The 20,128-nt window shown below is 38.7% G+C and overlaps 1 protein-coding gene across 1 annotated transcript in view; it reads left to right on the top strand.

Annotated features, from left to right (window-relative positions):
• Positions 1 to 13,442: 13,442 nt before the first annotated feature.
• LOC145979807 (phospholipid phosphatase 1-like) overlaps positions 13,443 to 20,128 on the top strand; it is a 255,062-nt gene continuing 248,376 nt past the window's right edge. The window contains exon 1 of the mRNA XM_083112820.1: positions 13,443 to 13,512. Within this exon, the coding sequence (XP_082968946.1) occupies positions 13,444 to 13,512 (69 nt within the window). The 5' untranslated portion in view covers position 13,443. The remainder of the gene's footprint in view (positions 13,513 to 20,128) is intronic.

The following is a 20,128-nucleotide window of genomic DNA, read 5'->3' as shown; positions in this document are numbered from 1 at the left end:
TAGTTTACATTCTACACGTAGACTATTTTATACGATTACGTAATCTATGTAAACAACGTGGCGAAAGGTGATAACTTAGCAAAGGGCGCCGTGGAATTAAAATAAAATTATACTGCGTATCAGTTGCTGATGTGTGAGGAGAACTTTTCATACTCTTTCTTCCAAATTCGAACAATTTCTCACCTAGGAAGAAACCTAATATAGGAAATATTCTAGTGTTTTATGGAAAAAAGACCACTTTTGCTTCACGACTGCCATCTGTTGTTTTTTTCTTGCATACTATTTATCTTCCTCCATAGTTGATAATAGAAGAGAAGAGAAATATTGTTGTAAGTAGGATTCTTTTCATTTCGTTAGGAACTAATATAGTTGAAAATGTCACTTTCCTTTCATGAAACCCTTGAAAATTAATTTTAATGCACTTTAGATTGTCTACGTAGTCTATGTAAACTACAACCCAATGTAATCTACGCCTAGATTACGTGTAGACAACGCATGTAGACGTAAACTTATAGTCTACGGCACATCACTGACTATAAGCCACTATCTTGGGTATGCGATGTGCATCCATTCTTTGGACATGTCCTGCCCACTCTAGTCTTTTAAATGTAATAAAGTGGGATATACATAATTCTTTGTGTAGATGGTAGTACAAACGTGTGCATTATTGCTGATAAAACGAGTGTCTGTAGTTTTTCGATTTTCTGATGTCATTGGAGAAGGAAGATATATACTGCATTCTACTCTGTACTGCAGCGCCATTCTTCTATACCTGTCACAAGGTGTACATGTGAGAGAGCTTTCTCCAAGCTTATCCAAGTTAAAACTAAATTAAGAGCAACTCAGAAGCAGGATAGATTGGAAGCCCTGCTCTTGCTATTTGTGGAACAGGAAAAAGCTTAGTCTATTGATGTAAATGAAGTTATTGATTGGTTTAAGAACATTGTACCTTTTGACAGACGTCTCTTGTTATAGATTGATTGATTGATTTGGTGTTTTGAGTCCACTTTATGCACAGTAAGGCTAATTGGGACTGGACCTACAGTTCAAAGTGGGATCCGAACCACTATGTGCCTCCACCGGGTATCGAACCCGGGTCTTGTTATAGATGACGTGTATTTTGATGTATTTGTTTGTAACATTTATGAACATTTTGTGTGTGTGTAATTTCTATGCAATTTGATTTTTTCTACAACATATATTCAGAAATTTTCAACACTGTCATTTAGTGAATTTATATTTCTTTACAAACATCGGTGCAGTTAAAGAGCCAAGTGATTGTGTTGCAAAATATGCTATTAGAAAGGTACAAGACCTCATTTTTTTCTTTGTGCAGACCCAAATATAAAGTTATTGCTACGCCACAAACTCTTACCCTCCGAAAATTTTAATGGGGGATCGTTGGTGGGAAGGTGGGAGATCCCCCTTCTGCCATGGGAATTCGTACCCTGAATGTGACCACTAACGCTATGGAATTATCCTTATAATGAAGAACATGTTTGAATGTGAATTTACCACTAAAAGAGGACATTTTCTCATTAAGACTGCAGTTCGAAAAAAGTCAAAACAGGGAGTAAATATGGTGAGCTGTCCCGACCAAATTGGAACATTTAGTAGCTTTGCATAAACGGTTATGAAACTAAAATTACTAAATAATTCTGGAGTCTGCCTCTCTACAGAGACAATCCATTCATTTACGCAAGAAGAAAATCTAAATTCTTGAAAAACCTTAAAGATTATCCATGTTATTTTTGTAGGTTTGCATCAAAAGATTTCATGGCTCGAGGGGGGGGGGCATGGCCCCCTTGCCTCTCCCCCGGGTACGGGCCTATATAGGACAGAAAATGCGGTTTTTGTAGGATTCATAACATTGAAATGAAAAGTGCCACTTTTGACAAATTGCTAAGATGAGGATGAGTGATGATACAGTGAAATTGATAAAAATGTACTTACAAACACCCATGCTCAGTCCAGGATTCGAACCCGAGCCCCCCTCTAGCGTCGTCCTTGTAAGCGAGACGATGAGGATGAGTATATGAAATTCATGTCATGAGGGGGCGGTCACTCACAAAAAACTTCCCCGCCCTCCGTGGCGAAGTGGTTAGCACAGCTAACATGGATAATCTTTAAGCTTTTTCAAGGATGAGTGATGATACAGTGAAATTGATAAAAATGTACTTACAAACACCCATGCTCAGTCCAGGATTCGAACCCGAGACTTAAAAAGTAGAAGTTTCCATTTTCCATTATAAAACTTCCACTGGGGCAAGTACAATGTTCAAGTACGGTTAGATGGCGAGGTTACTACGAGATCTGCTGCCTGCCTGGTAGGTGGACGTATTCAGTGGCTGTGATATTGTTCTTTCATTGTTGACACATACAACTAAACGTGTAGCTACAATTATTAGCCTCTACAAATCGTATAACTGTATTTCAGAATAGGTCTAACAGGTGTGACAAATGAATTTCTACCAGTAAAATCTAAAGAACGCCATATTTCTTTTCTATTAGGCCTAGTTCCTCATTCGACAATTGCACGAGTGTTAAATGATGTTCTCTCATTGGTTTCCTTTCATCTATCCTTATTGCTACAAATATCTGAGAGGGAGAAATACGATGTTAAAGAATTAAGAGTACACAAACTACCTAATTCTTAATTGCTAAGAAGTGGAAATATTAAAATTGGGCTCTCGCCCGATAAAACTGCTGCCTTGATAGTAAGTGATCACGGGTTCGATCCCCGCTGGAGGTAACATTTCAGTAAGTGGTTCGGATTCCACTATAATCTGTAGCTCCCGTCCCGATTAGCCTGTGTGCATATAGTGGACCTTAATACAAATTCCATCAACTAATCATTGCAATACGGTGCGAAAATCAGCATACTTGGGTAATATCATTGCTCGCATCATTTGTGAGGTTAGAAAATATTATTTCTACAGTAAATACCGTTATAGTGGCCAAATTTGATTCCGTGCAGGAGAATCAATTTTTGAAGCACATCTAAAACTATTGATCCAATTCTGATCAGTATTTATGCATAATATATTCTGCAAAAGTTATTATCTTCAGCAGTTATTTTCACTAATCAAAATGCCCATTGCAAGAGTTGCAATATTCGTTACTTTATGTAAATATATTTGTCTCCTAGTGGAGGTGAATTTGTAGTGAAAATTTTTCTGTAACTTGAGAGTGGCAGCTCCTAAGTGGACTGTATTTCTCGCATCCTCCCCATTTTAGCCCTAACTTCTGAATTGCAATCGCTCAACAAGAAAACGTAAGATATTTCATCATGACAAAAGAAATGATATCATTAACACAATTTCTATTGAAGTGTGGTATTGTTTATTTGACGCCTCCTTTATAAACTTAGTGCTGCTTTTCTGAAGCACGAAAAGCTGCTATCTTGCTATCTTTCGCCGCTGCCTACTGTTGTGATATGGACAGTTTAGTTTAGAATTGTGACATACTATGAGGATGTAAGGAAATTCAGCAGCTGCTTGCAATAGTTGAAACATTCAAAATTACCTTTTACGAACTTTATAAGATTTGTGTTATTGAAATGTGCATGCCCCATCAACGGCTGCTTGCGACAAATCAAGGGTTACCTTCGTAATCGAATTGGTAACGAGAAGTTGAGTGCTCTACCTATTCTGTCCTTTGAGAGCTTGCAAAATCTTTGGGTTTAAACAAGGTTGAAGCTGCTCATAAAAACAGACTAATCTTATCGTAGTTTTTTGCTGTGGTTTATTTTCTCATTTTGACAAAAAAATACTCAAAACTCTACATGGAAATAGTGTTGCGTGTAGTATTTATATGTGTATGCAGCGAGTTAATAATTGTAGTTCTTATGGCGTATTTTGTATTGTTCATATAAATAGTAAGTCTGTGATATTATTCCACTCAATAATGGCTTAGGAAAAGTAAACAATATAACTGTTGCATTTTATTTGACTAAAAAATTTCGTGATTGATTGATTGAATTGGTGTTTTAAGTCCACTTTATGCACAGTAAGGCTAATCGGGACTGAACCTATAGTTTAAAGTGGGATCCGAACCACTATGTGCCTCCACCGGGTATCGAACCCGGGACCCCTTGATTACAAGACGACATCGCTACCACTGCGCCATCGGGGGGGGGGGGGGGCATAAAAGATTTCGTGCCTGGAACAAGATGCAGTGACTTATCTTTGGGCCTGACTGTAAAATATGTCATGGTAAAATTATACCGTAGTAAAGTATTACATAAATACCTTTTTGCCGGTATAAGTCAGCCCCCCAAGAATTTGACTCCGAAATCTGTAGCCCCCCACCTATTTGAGGCTGGCGCCGTCACTGCTCGCTTACAAAAAGTGTGAGAAGTAGTACATAGTATAGTTTGATAGTTTGTTTCTTTCAATCGCTTGTTTATGTTTAGCTGCTAAACGAATTTGTCGAACTTATACGTACTACAATTCATAAACATGACGCCACATAGACTACACAATATTCCAGTTCAGAACCTATTCTCGATTTTGACACTTTTAGATTTCTTCCACTAGATGGCAGAAGCACACGCCAGTGTTATAAGCAAGACTTATTCAGAATTGTTGTTAAGAACAAAGAGGGAAAAGTCAAATTTTAAGCAAAAAATATAGAAAATGCAAATTCCAAAGGATGAAGGGTTTTCCATAGACAAGAGTTATACGCATCAAAGAAATTTCATTAATTGCTTGTTACCAAAAGGAAGAGAAAAATACACCTATCAAAGCATGTACTGATAAAAATAAAAATAAGAAATTTTAGTGCATTACCGCTAACGTAAATATCATATCAGAAGTTTAAACAAAGAAAAATATATCATATATTGTATAATTAGAATTATAAAAAATACATATAACACAAAATTTAGTTTTCGAAAAATTATACAGAACCACATCGTCCAGCCAAACACAATATAGGGTATCTTCTCCACTTTCAGCTGACTGCAATACGTCCAAAGAAGATATCGGGCCTCATGGCCACTTCCGGTCGGTTGCAATACGTCCAAAGGAGATATCGGGCATCCTGGCCACTTCCGGTCGGTTGCAATACGTCCAATGGAGATATCGGGCATCCTGGCCACTTCCGGTCGGTTGCAATACGTCCAAAGGAAATATCGAGCCTCATGGCCACTTCCGGTCGATTGCAATACGTCCAAAGGAGATATCGGCCCTCATGGCCATTTCCGGTGAGTTGCAATACGTTCAAAGGAGATATCGGGCATCCTGGCCACTTCCGGTCGGTTGCAATACGTCCAAAGGAAATATCAAGCCTCATGGCCACTTTCGGTCGATTGCAATACGTCGAAAGGAGATATCGGGCAACCTGGCCACTTCCGGTCGGTTGCAATACGTCCAAAGGAAATATCGGGCCTTATGGCCACTTCACACGGTTGCAATATGTCCAAAGTAAATGTCGAGCCTCATGGCCACTTCCGATCGGTTGCAATACGTCCAAAGAAGATATCGGGTATCCTGGCCACTTCCGGTCGGTTGCAATACGTCCAAAGGAAATATCGAGCCTCATGGCCACTTCCGGTCGGTTGAAATACGTCCAAAGGAGATATCGGGCATCCTGGCCACTTCCGGTCGGTTGCAATACGTCCAAAGAAAATATCGAGCTTCATGGCCACTTCCGGTCGGTTGCAATACGTCCAAAGGAGATATCGTGCCTCATGGCCACTTCCGGTCGGTTGCAAAACGTCCAATGGAGATATCGGGCCACCTGGCTGCTTTCGTTCGATTGTGATACGTTCAAACTAGATATTGACGTGTTCCAGACTCATTTTATCAACTTACATTGTTTAATGAGTATTGCTATAGTGATTCTCATTGTTTAGGGTTTTTACATTGTTTATAACATTATTTCGAAACAGGTTTGCAATACATGAGAAGCCTGACACGCTTCTACTATCCGCGTCAAAAATATTGAGCCCTCGATTTAAGTGCTTGTAAAATTGTACTCCATGGGCGGAAAAAAAAGTCAAATATACGTTCCTCATTGGAAAGCCAGAAGTATTTTCTTTGAGACTGTTTAAAGGAAGACAAAATTATTCTAACGCTGTCTGTTCTCTATACAAACAAAAATGTTCGTAAATGTATATTTTTCTTGTGTTTTCTTATATAAATGGACTTTTTCGGTGTGTAACTTGTAAGCCTGTCGTAAAAATATGATTTTTTTTATGACTCAAGCTTGTTTATGTGAAAACATTTCAGCCATATATAATGTTGCTATCATTTGTAGAACAGCCACAATTGATTGCAATGTTGCAATCTCTGTAATGGTCAGCCCAATGGTCATGCAATGCAAATCAAAATGATGGCCGTGGAATAACAATAACATTTACATATCTCATCCTTGTACGTACAATTCATTGTTATATCTTAGTCTCCATCCATCTCTGTCTCTTACTGGTCCCCATATTCTTCTCATAACTTTCCTTTCAAAAGCATCCAGGTCCATCTCGGATGTCTTATTGAACGTCCAGCTCTCTCGCTTCCATAGTACAATGTTGGTCTGATTATAGATTTATATAGTTTAACCTTAGTTACTCTGTGTACTTCTCTGGATTTGAATATAGGCAATAGGGAAAAATAAACTTTGTTTCCCTGATCTATTCTTCTTTTGATTCCATAGCTTTCATTTCCATCTTTATGTATTTTTGCTCCCAAATATACAAATTCTTCTACTACGTCAATATCGTCATTACCTACTGCTATTGTTTTTCTTGCATCATATGCCTTGGTCTTTCGACTCTGGATCATCATTTTTGTTTTATTTAAGTTTATTTGTAGGCCAACTGTTTTAGCTGCATTTTTAAATTGAGTATATGTTTCTTCTGCTGCAGCCATTGTTCTTGAAATGATAATTACATCGTCTGCATAAGCCATTATCTGAGTGGTCTTATATACTACAGTGCCATTTCTGTCTATGTTAGTTTGTCTATATTCTAAAACCATATTGAAAAGTAAAGGAGTAAGTCCGTCATCTTGTTTCAATCCCTGGTTCACTACTATGTCTTCTGTGAGTTCGTTCTGTATTTTAATTTGGCTTTTGGTTCCTGTCATTGTCTGACTAATCAGTTTAATCAGTTTTTCTGGTATTTTAAATGTCCGTAGTATGATTTCCAATTGCCCTCTCAGTACACTATCATATGCCTGTTTAAAATATAAGTAATCTGTCTTAATGTGTAAATCTGGTCTGTTGTTGATCTTCCTATTCGAAAACCTGCTTGGTATTCTCCTATGCATTTTTCCGCCAAGGGTTCCAATCTCTCTTTAAGAAGTCCTGATAGTATTTTATATGCTGTTGACAGAAGTGATATACCTCTGTAGTTGTTACATGTTAGCTTATCCCCTTTTTTATAAATAGGGCATATAATAATATTCTTCCATTCTTCCGGCATGTGTTCTTCCCAGATTTTATATATCAACTGGTATATTGTCTTTATTCATTCCGGTCCTCCTTTTTTGAGTAGTTAACTGGGTATGTCATCTCTTCCCTGGGCCTTATTCCTTTTCTGTCTGTCCATTACTTTCTTAAGTTGTTCTTCTGTTGGTGGTTCGATTTGTACTTCTATATTATCTTGCTGTTCTCTATTTATCTGTATTTCTATTACATTATCTTCTACGTTCAGGGGTGGGTTTAGTAGCTGTTCAAAATAGACTATCCATACTTGCATAATCTCCTGTCTCTCACTTACTATTTCTCCCTCACTTTTGCGGATTAGATTTGTTCTTGGTTTGTATCCTTCTTTGAAGGATCTAACTTTTCTAAAAGCTTGTTTTATATTATATGCCTTAAATTCTTCTTCTATCTGTCTCAGGTTATCGTTTATATATTTCCGTTTCTTTTTCTACAAATTTTATCCGCTGCCCTTCTTGCTTCTTTATACACTTCTTCTCTTCCTCTAGTTGGCCTATCCTGGTATTCCATGTATTTTCTATTTCTAAATTCAATCGCTTCCTTACATTCAGTATCAAACCATTCCTGTTGTTTTGGTTTCTCTTGATATCCTAGGATTTCTCTCGCTGTTGTTGTTACATTCTCCCTTACTTTTTCCCACATTTCCTCTATAGAGTCTCCTGATATTATTGGGTTTCTTTGCATTTTTTCCTTTATAACTCCTCTGTATTCAGTTAGTTTTTTCTTCTTGATATAATCCCTCAGTCTTGTATTTGTCCTGCCTACTATTTTTACTTGGTTTATTTTTGTTCATTCTGCATCTATATTTGATTGTTACTAGGTGGTGATCCGATCCACAATGTGCTCCTCGCATGGTTCTTACATCTAATATGCTTGTGACGAATCTTTTATCTATTAGGACATGGTCAATTTGATTAAATGTTTGACCATCCGGTGATATCCATGTTCTTTGGTGTACATCTTTATGTGGGAAAATAGTGGAGCTAATTATCATGTTCTTACTTACTGCAAATTCCATTAGTCTCATCCCATTCTCATTGGATTCATTGTGCAGATTATGCATACCTATTGTTCCTCTATATTCTTGCTCTTTTCCAATTTTGGCATTCATGTCTCCTAACACTATTATTGTATCATTATTGGGCGTTGAATCATATACTCTTTCCAGTTGTTGGTAGAATAAATCCTTTGTTATCTCATCCTTTTTCTCTGTTGGAGCGTGCGCATTTATCAAGGTTAGGTTAAGAAACCTGGTCTTCATTCTTAGGGAGCATATTCTTTCACTGATTGATTCCCCCTCGTATAATAGCGTATTTATTCCATTTAAGAATTCCATTTCTTTTGGATAAGATGATATGAGGATCATCTGTCGCCCAAGGAGAATCCCCTTGATCATTTTGTAATGGATAAAAGCATTAATAAAGTTAGCCCCAGCTAGCCCCCAAGCGGACGTGCAGAACTACGCCTATGGGCAGGACCATAGGCGTGCGCAGACCCTCTGATTAGGGGGGGGGGGCAAAAGCCTTGATGAAGTTCAGTCGGGAAAGAAAAATCTCATTTTATTTGGTTTTATTGCATTGATGGGTATGTCTGTGTGTGTGCGTGAGTGTATAAAGCTTATGATTTAAATACATTACATAATCAATTCATCCGCCCCATAACAAACCAAATGCAAAAATGATATAAATTATCTTTGAAATGTGCGTGCTCCTTTTCCTCCATACCAAACTGTTATAGCAGCAACTGCCTCAAGTTGTTCTTGCATGTCCCTCTCGTAATTCGCAATGCATTACAGAAAAGAAACAAATTGCAAGCGAATTGCAATTTTATATAAATTGAAAACAGCATTGATTTAATAGCACGCAAAAAATTTCAGGGACGCCATGGCATTCTCCTTTACAATTTTTCTCATTAAGATCGTTCGGGGTTGAGGGACAACCCTCGCAGCCCCCTAGCTACTACTACTGCTCTGAACTTGACAAGACTGTAAAAGAAAAGCAGAAAGAAAATTTTACGAAAATAATTTTTATTTTAATAAAATTTGTGCCCCCATCAGATGCTTCTGGCCGTCTGGAAGAAATAATGGAAGAAAGATGTGAAAACTAATTCCATCTTCAGTATTTTTTTGTCCTGCTACTCTTAAGATTCTGCTAGTCTTGCATTATTTTACTTCAATGTTTACCGGCCTCCCCGATGGCCTCCCGATGCACCCAAAAATTTTAATTCATTCATTCCTTGTAGACGTTTTTTTTTATTACAATTTGTTGAAATTCTTTAAATTGCTTGGATACTCGATTATTATTAATATTACATATTCTTTGATACTACATATTTAGCCACACATCTCTTTGATAACATATTTAGGAACATATTTTATCAACTATTGTTACATATTTATGTACATATTTGATCAATTATTGTTACGTACATATTTTGTACATTGATATTACATAAAAATCCGAGGTCTAGTTATAATTAATAGCAAACAACATGTTTAAAACGAATAAAACCTATGTCAAAAGGTGCCGTGAAGTAGTTGGTTAGCGTAATGAATATTTAGTAAGATCACAGGTCTATCATAGGTTCGATCTTCGCCACCGACAAACGTGGACGGGACAAACACTGTGTTAGGATAGGTATAAGTAGGATAAGCACCAGGCAATGTGACAGGCCCGTAGCCAAGAATTCTTGCTGGGGGCGAAGTCAATCCTAGAGGGGGCAATTTTTTTATATATTGTGTCGCGTTGGCAGATATAGCAGGGTACACATAAGCACTTGCCCCCTCCCCCAAAAGAGATAAGTAACAGAAAAGGGATGATATCTTGAAACTGCAATGAACAAAAAGAAACTTCGAGCAACATCAAATAGCAATATTTCGATAATGACCTTTCCAGATTGACAAAGAATATAAAGTTTAACATAAATAGGCTAATAGGAACTGTATCTACTTGATATTTACAGATAGATAATGTTAATGGACGATTAATATGTACCAACAGCTTTGGGCCTCTCTGCAGAACTGATTAAGGGAGCCCTTTATAAATCATACTTCATATGATTCCCTCTAGTTTCCAGTATGCAAGATTTTTACGCACAAAGGAATCTAACGAGAATCCAACAACACCATTGTGTTGTGTTATGCAAGAAAAATCGTATTAATTAAATAATAATGGTTACATATTATCTACACTTTGATGAATTATGTAAAAATTTGTAATACCTTCTTTGTATTTGCTAAAACTTTAAAACATGGGTCCCTTAGTCCACCACGGACTCTATTTACTTCAAAGGGGAGACTCTTAGATCGCTACAGACAATGTTTGCCTACTGGTTACGTTAAACATTTTGCAAAATATTGTGCGAGTTATACGTATTATAGTTGAAATACATGTTTTCACAAACAAATAGGAATCCCTTGATTGATCAATGACTTCTTGGATTATAGTGCCATCATTAATATTTCATATTAAGTTCCATAGAAAGAAATGGTTTTAATAGGGCGCCATGGCATTCTCTTAGACATTTTATTTTCATATAGATCGTTTGACTCCCGCCGCCCCATAGCTATGACTCTGAACTTGGACTATAAGAACAGCAGAGATTGCGAGGAAGCGAGCAAGAAAATTTTACGAAATGTACTTTTATTTGTATAAAATTTGAAATCGAGGGTGGCAATTTTGTGCCCCTTGTAAGTGCCCTTGGCCATCCGGAAGAAAAATGCAAGGAACACGTAAAAACTAATTATATCATGAGCATCCAATTGTCCTGCTATTCTTAGATTCTCGGAGTCTTGTTCTTTTACTTCAATGTTTGCTTCCCCTAGAATGGACTTCCATCCAAGGTGGGGGGGGACAATGCCCCCTGTCCGCCTGTGGTTGCAGCACTGTTTATGAGTTTCTCTTCATCAATTTCACGTCATCACTCATTGTTGCGATTAGCCAGAAGTGGCAGAAAAGGAACACTAAGTAACAAAAATCAAATATCCACTCCCTCTCTCTACCACATGAATCACTATTACCAAAAGGTAGACTTGGGAAACAAAACTTTAAGCAGTTCCAAGTTAATAGCAACACATCCAAGAAAAACATCCGAACACATTAGCCACCTTTAACACAAGACTACTCAAAATGTCACATGTTCTGGATACTGAAAATTGAGAAATCATTTCCTGAAGTCCGAATCTGGAAGGGAATTTTTCCCCCCAATCCTGGTACATTGTACGGAATCCCATACACCTTAATAAATCACAAAATCAATGAGTGTCTTTGTTATGTTGCTAAAGTAACACATGATATAATTGTAAAGATTAGTGAGAATTTTAGGTAGGAATGTGTTCTGTATTTTTCACAGGGGGGCAAAGCAGGCTCTCAGAGGGGGGCAGTTGCCTTTCCTGCTCCCCTCTAGCTACAGGCCTGCAATATGAATTGATTTAAATCACGATTTAAATCACTTTAAATAAATAATTTAAATAATAATGTACATAAGGATTTTGTAGATGTCATAATCACTCTTGGTGAAAGTACATTAATCTCGTAATCATTTAACGGTGTTTATTAGGGTATAAGAAAGGAAACAAAATATATGTACTGATGGGATGAAGCTCATACGAAAGGAAACGTAATATGTACACTGTAAACACACTTAAATCCTCTTGATTTGAAATTCAATAATTTTTATACGCAAAAATAGCAAATATTTTTTTTCTAGAAAAATATACAAAACGCTATTCATGTTAAACCATAAATAGTGTCAAAATCATTAAACTGTAAATAAACATGGCAGCTAATATCTTGCAAACTATCTCACTTCGTTCTTCAACAAAATTACTTGTTATTAAGACTCGCCCATGTTATTATTTTTTTATTACTTGTGTTACACCTATGTGGTTGCAGAATAAAATGGTTGCACATTGGAAATGAATAAATTATGTGTAGATGTTTTGAATCTGCTGTACGAAATCATATTTGCATGTAAATTAATCTGAACCACAGAGAAGGAAAATAAAGAGGATGAGAGAACTTTTGTCCCACCAATTCTTCTAATAGAGTGATTTTCGTTGGGTCCGGACACACACTACGTACGCCCCTGTTTAGTACCCATCAGTGCAATAAAAATATAGAATGAGGATTTTGATTTTCCGACTGAACTTTCATCAAGGCTTTTGCCCCCCTTAATCAGAGGGTCTACGCACGCCTATGGTTCTTCCACTGCGACGTCATGTTTGGACTGGCATCTCATAGACTCGCCTGAATGTACCCGATGTACCCGCCGTGGATCACCTATAAATTACAAGCTGACGAAACATGGACGAAAAGTATGGTTATTTTGCTAAAGATTGCGAATGTCAGTATTACTCAGAGGCGTCTCGTGAACGCCTGCTGCGCATGCGTTAATTGTGGGAAAAGGGACAGCTTGCTCTGCGACGACATTCATGAGCATTTCTACATTATAATTTCTTCATATAGGAGAAGTATTTATTTTACACAGGAGCGCTGAACTAAGCTTATATTACATTTCTTGGATCTGAAGTGACGCATGCATTACTTGTGGGAAAAGAATTATTACTTTCTTTCACTTCAGATCCAAGAATCATTACTTTCTTTCACTTCAGATCCAAGAATTGTAATATAAGCTTAGTTCAGCGCTCCTGTCTAAAATAAATACTTCTCCTATATGAAGAAATTATAATGTAGAAATGCTCATGAATGTCGTCGCAGAGCAAGCTGTCCTTTTTCCCACAATTGACGCATGCGCAGCAGGCGTTCACGAGACGCCTCTGGTGTTACTGTAAAACAACTGTGAGAACTCTTTCTAGGAAAATGGGACAGAAGCTTCCCTATCTTCATCAAACTTGAAATCAACCAGAAATGAGTATTGCATGAAATGTGCTAGAAGAAGGAAGAATGAGCAGTTGCGAAGTAGCGGAAACTGCGGTTGGCTTCCTGTTCCTATTCTTCATAAGTGGTGAAAAACATTCCTGACCTCCAAAACAGTGCTGGCATGTCAACGGTTAAGTGTGGCCCAGGGGGACAGTTGCCCCTTCCTACCTTTGTGGATGGCTCCCCTAAGGTGAGTTCTGTTATTTCAGTTACTTTAAGGTTTGATTTTCTGATGATGTTCAAAGAAAATGATTATGTTTTCTTGAAAACGGTGCAGGGATATAAAGAGTGGCATCAACAGAGACAGAGAATCTGTTACGGGTAAGCGGAATATTTTTCAGGTGGAATCTGCTTCTGTGGTCATACTGTCATAGATAATATTCTCTCTTTACCTTTTTCTATTTCTCAATACATTTTCTTTCTCTGTTTTTCTGTAATTCTTCCTTTCTTTTTTCCTCCGTGTACTACAGAAAAAAAAGTCTTCCACATGGTATGGTAGAAACACCCGTGGGACATAAAAGAAAAGTGCTTCACTGTGCTTTGCACCTCGCCATGAAAACGTATAGGGTGTGTGGAGTTAGGGCCCCACACTTTCTTGATCACCACCGAAGGTGGGGGTCAGGCACGTATCCAAAGGGGGGGGGGTTAGAAGATTCGAGCCCCCATTCGAAAGTTTTCAGTTTACACTAGATAAAATGAGGTGTTTGGTTCCTTGTGGTGTGAAATAAAATAAAATGAGGATAAATTAAGGAGAGAAATAATTATCGAGGAAAGAAAGAGAATGTTCTGTAACTCTATTATTGATAATAGCACGTATCCAAGTTGGGAATCAGGGGAATTAAGCCCCCTCCTCCAGGAAATTTTTCAATTTACACTACATAAAATTAGGTTTTTGTCTTCTTGAATTATTGAAGGAGAGAAATAATTATCGAGGCAAGACGGGGAATGTTCTATAACCCTGTTATTGTTAATAGCGCGTATCTAAGGTGGGGATCAGGGGCTCGAGCCCCCCCCCCCAGGATTTTTTTCAGTTTACACTAGATAAAATTAGGCTATTGGCTTCTTGAATAATGTGACGATAATTTAAGGAGATAAATAATTATCGAGGCAAGACGGAGAATGTTCTATAACCTTGTTATTGTTAATAGCACGTATCCAAGATGGGGATCAGGGGGGTCGAGCTCACCTTCAGGAACTTTTTGAGATTACGTTAGATGATAACATTAGGTTATTGGTGCTTGAATAATATGATGATAATTTGATTGTAATCATTATAGAGGCAAGACGGAGAATGTTTTATAACCTTATTATTGTTAATAGCATGTATCCAAGGTGGGGAACAGGGTGCTTGAGCCCCCCCCCCCCCACACACACACAAACGCATACACAAACAGGAAATTTTCAGTTTCCACTACATAATTATAAAGACGGAGAATGTTCTATATAACTCTGTTGTTGATAATATTGCACGTAAACTTTTCTTGCGCTTTCGGTGTTGTCGCAGAGAACTTTCTGGAAGCTGCACATCAAACGAATCGTTTTATCTGCGGAACGTTCTAGAATATAATGAGGATATAAATATGCGGCTTCAATTTCCCGGTTGATCTGTACAACAGAATCGGTTAATGAGACTTCAGAATTTTCAGAGTATGGCAATTCATACAGTCGATTAGTGATCTGTGAGTGCCCATTGCTTGCTTTGTAAGATCTAGTGATTCGAAAATAAAAAGGTCTGAATATCGTAAAGTAACGAAGTCTACTAGTTCGGGTCCAAAGCTGAAGACATTGACGACAGCGGAAGTTCCGGAGCCTCAGTGTAGTGCAGCTAGTTCAGGTCGAGAGCCGAAGAGATCGAAGGTCTCTTTCTCTAAAGTGAATATTTCAGCGGTTTATTAAAACAGAAATAAGCTTCACAGATCAACTGAAAATCAAAGTTTTGAGTGATGATTTAGTTGTGCCCGAACAAAATTTCATGTATGCAGTCCGAGAATTTCATGGCATAAAAGAAATAATTTTGTTTAAGCCTACTGGGTTCGCACGCACACAAATACTTAACCACCATGAAGGGACAGCCGAAAATTTTATGAATGTCGAGAAGAGAAAGCAAGAAGATGTTGCATATGTAGTTATTTTAACGGAAATTGCAGGCTCTACCAGGAACCGAATCGGGGCTCTGGCATACCATGCCATTGCTCTACCAACTGTACCACCGAGCTACCCTTGACGTCGATTGAGTTTGCGTTAAAATGTACAGGCTACATAGTACATGTTCTGTGTATGTCAAATTGTAAGATGTTACCTGTTTTATTAACAAGCACAGAAAATAAAGGAGAAAGAAGAAAACTGAGGAGCATTCCCACCGGTTGAGGAGACATTTTTCTTCGGTGGTCAACACGAGCTGCCCTCGTGGCCTACTAAGGGAGATTTCACACTGTGTTGCCTGAGGATTTCACAAGTCGAACGTTGGTTTGTGAGGCCTTTTGTGTCGCTTTTTGTGTGTGACGTTTTTGTTGATTGGCTCATTCCATACGTCATGTATCGCGTAGACCCAAGTCACAAGGATGGAAAATTAGGGCTTTGTTAAGGTTAAATGCGAAGGCAGGCGAAAGCACCCTAAAGGATAATATCCAAACCTGCAGGAAGAACGCATTTTACCTAAGTCTCCAATACGAAATGATAAGAAAATCTGGTGAGTTGATTTTCAAAAAAAATGTGTCCGAGATAAAGAATGGCGTGTCCAGGATTATCGGAAGGGAAACGGGTTACGAATACTATTTTTCGTATAGTGCAGGAGGCCTTAGAAAGAGCGTTTCGCGGGCTAACAGCAGACGTCGCTCGCACACTATTGCCGATACTCTCGTGTCGTCTGCTCCTCAGCCGAACAAACAGGCCGAGGTAGCAAGAGGCAAAGGTCATTCATCCTTCAAGAAGGGTGCAGCGAGCTAGCTGTGGCAACCAGGCTCGCTCATTCGCGGACCTGATTGGTTCTCGCAGACACACACCCATATTGTCGTCTGCTGTAAGCCCGCGAAGCGATCTTTCTAAAGCCTCCTGCACTATAGTCAGTCCTCATTTTACCATATTTTCCTATCTTTGACGTTCCTTTTATAAGGAATACTGGATCAAATGGGGTTATGACCCCACCAATCCTCCCTTGGGCACGTCGCTAGAAAGTAAGCATTTGATCATATTGGGAGACGAAACATTAGATGTGTTGGGAACGGAAGGGTTTTCAGAGGTCTGAATATGAACAATTTAGTGGGTTTCGGCTTTTACAAGAGCTGCAAACATGGGAGGACAAGACACAGTAAATCAGAGAAATATTCGAGAACTGTCTGCGTCCACCTCGCAGCCCACAGTTTGAATCTCGCGTTGTCAAGTGGATTGTCCATCCCGTGCTTCTGTAACGGCTTCGTAAAAACACTCAGACACCATAGATGTGTTGATGCCTGATGAGAAGAAATGGACAAACACACACACTCAGATGGTTCTGGCACACGTTGTTAACATAGGCGTAGCTACGGGGTGTGCCGGGTGTGCCTAGGCACATCCTAATGGGCTGCTTTATCAAAGAGAATTAAAGACAGATATTTCAATAAGAGAGAAAATAAGCGGCAGTTTGTAAGAAGTTGAAAATTATTACTTGGTACAAACGTGTGCATTATCGCTGATGTCTATAGATTTCGATTTTTTTATGTCATTGGAGAAAGAAGATATTTACTGCATTCTACTCTGTACTGCAGTGCTTTTCTTCTATACCTGTCAAAAACTGCACGTGTGAGAGAGAGCTTTCTCCAAGCTTACCCAAGTTAAAACTAAATTAAGAGCAACTCAGAAGCAGGATAGATTGGAAGCCCTGCTCTTGCTATTTGTGGAACAGGAAAAAGCTTAGTCTATTGATGTAAATGAAGTTATTGATGCGTTTAACAACATTGTACCTTTTGACAGACGTCTCTTGTTATAGATGACATGTATTTTGATGTATTTGTTTGTAACATTTATGAACATTTTGTGTGTGTGTAATTTCTGTGCAATTTAATTTTTTTCTACTACATATATTCAGAAATTTTCAACACTGTCATTTAGTGAATTTATATTCCTTTACAAACATCAGTGTAGTTAAAGAGCCAAGTGATTGTGTTGCAAAATATGCTATTAAAAAGGTATAATACCTCATTTTTTTTCTTTGTGCACACCCAAATATAAAGTTCTAGCTACGCCTATGGTTGTTAATGCATGCAAACATGGGAGTCGAGTGGTAAAAAACGTTCCGATTTCACGTTCTGATTAAAATGGCAGCCTTAAACAGTGGCAACGATTTAGGGGATAGTTGCTCCACATTTTTTTGCCTCTTAATCCTAGGCCTTGTCTACCAAGAAAAAATAAACTTTCCTTGCACCCCCCCCCCCCCGCAAGTTTTGGAACCCAATCGCCACAACAGGCCTTAAACATACAATTGTGAGGTTAAAGAGATGATGTTCAGCCCCCCCCCCGAAAGGAATTCCTGGATACGTGCTTGGTGGGGGTGATGTGATCAGCACCACATCCCAGGCCGCCTTTACCCCCCAGACTCTCTTTCAGGTACCCACTTTATATGACGCTGGGTAGGAGCCGGAGATACTTGAACAGGTGGAAAAAATCCCGGTTCTTCCCCCGCCGGGGAGATACTACCCCTATGCTGTAGTATCCTCAGACATTCTCCATTTTCTCAACTTTCACACATATCCATTTTTACTATATTCTCGGTTTTTCTCATTACGGACAAACACAATCCACAATTCGAACCCGGTACACGAAAGAGATTGATAACTTTCGTAGTATCTTCAGGGACTGTGAAAGGGCAGGCAACTTTGTTTGTTCTAATTAAGTCAGACAAAAATATTGCAAGGTTTGATGTAAATTCTGTAATAAGGATCTCACAGAAACGAATGGCCCCAAAAAGTAACGGGTGTCCCACTAGCTTTCGAACCCGAAAAAAAGTTATAACTTCCAAACAAACATACATAGGAAAATGAAATTCACAATACACGTACCTTGTTTCATGCTGAACACGATGCAGGGTTGAACGTAAACGCACGCGTAAAAAAAAAAAAAAAAAAAAAAAAAGACGGTAGGTGGCGCCAGGGGATGTGGTGCGTGTGGGTTAGTGTGATGCGTGAGTCCCTGCATCGGGAGGATGGATCGGTACCTTACCAGAACGCGTGTTCATTGTAAAGAAATATTGGATATCGGGATCGTATCAGACCGTTCAACGTGAATTTGGACGCCGTAAAGGACCATTGAAGGTGGGAGTTTGGTGTGCAATTTCCCGACAGCGTATCATTGGACCCACCTTCTTTGAAGATACAGTAAACACACAAGTTTACTTACACATCTTCAGGGCATTTGTGAATCAGCTTGATGATGAATAACTGCGTTGCGGTTATTTCCAACAAGACGCAGCGACATTCCATACTTCCAACGTGTCCATGGCAGAAATTGAGTCCTTTATTGGTGACATAATCATCTCCAAAGGATTGTGGCCGCCAAGATTCCCAGATTTGACACATCCGGATTTCTATTTATGGGGCTTCCTTAAAGGGTGTGTCTACAGAAACAAACCACGATCACTGCAAGAGTTGCGAAACAACATCGAGAATGCGATTCACGAGATCACACCGGAAGACTACATCGGACTTTTCACAATATGGAACGCCGTGTACAAACATGTCTGAACGTCCAGGGAAGACACTTGCAGCACCTGCTGTGACGATCATGTATTCAGCATGAAACAAGGTACGTGTATTGTAAATTTCATTTTCCTATGTATGTTTGTTCGGAAATTATAACGTTTTTTTCGGGTTCGAAAGCTAGTGGGACACCCTGTATATTCTGCAATGTGCTATAATTGGTAATGAACATTTCTTAGAAAGTATCATGTTATAAAGATCAACTCAACAGACACAACTCTCGAGTAGGTGTTCAAAGGTTGTAATATCTAAAGAAACAAAATAGAGATGCAGGGCCGTAGCTAGAATTGATCTCCAGGTGGGGGCTCACGGGTTATCAGGGAAGCTTTGTAAACCAAGTCCATTTTTTAAAATAATATATTAAATGAAGGTAAATTATGTGTGTGTGTGGACGGGGCGCTCGTTCATTTATAAATATCATATACTACACAAATACTACATTTTTCTACATCTTTTAAAACATTTCTTGAAGTGTTAATTGACTGATACTGAAATTATCCCTTACACACCCCATACTATTTTAGATGATGCAGATATGTATATCACACACAAAAAACTCACAATATTTAATCACAGTGCCTACAGTATATTCCACCCTTGGCCGAAGCAATTAAACTCCCCTTCCTTCCCAAAACCTGGGAGCTGTTGTTGACCTTTGACGCAGATGCGGAGGGAACTTACATGATGACATCAAAGTCACAGATTTCTGTCTAAACGGGAGGTCGCAACAGGGACAGTGAAGGTACAGATAAGGAAACTCCCCTATGAAAGAACTTTCTGAAGTCTAGAGAATATTCTAAATACTTGCAGCTACTTCTGCTCATAAACAAAATGAGCGAATGTAATAGATACTGTTCATATTCTGTGGATTGATCCATAAAGTTGTGAGTTGTCTACATTTTCACTCTTCACTGCAAACAAACTATTCAAAATAGTTTACCTAATGTAAAGGGGGGCTGATGGCAGTGCCAAGGGGGGCTGACGGCAATTTCAGGGGAGGCTGAGCCTCCCCTGGCCCCTGCCTGGCTACGGGCCTGCAGAGATGCCGAGACGAAACAAATCTCGAGACCTAGTCCA

This window comes from Lepisma saccharinum, chromosome 26 (assembly GCF_977018435.1).
Source record: "Lepisma saccharinum chromosome 26, izLepSacc3.1, whole genome shotgun sequence".
In the NCBI taxonomy this organism is placed as follows: domain Eukaryota; kingdom Metazoa; phylum Arthropoda; class Insecta; order Zygentoma; family Lepismatidae; genus Lepisma; species Lepisma saccharinum.
The sequence above is the reverse complement of the archived record's forward strand: the minus strand, read 5'-3'. Positions and strand labels throughout refer to the sequence as shown.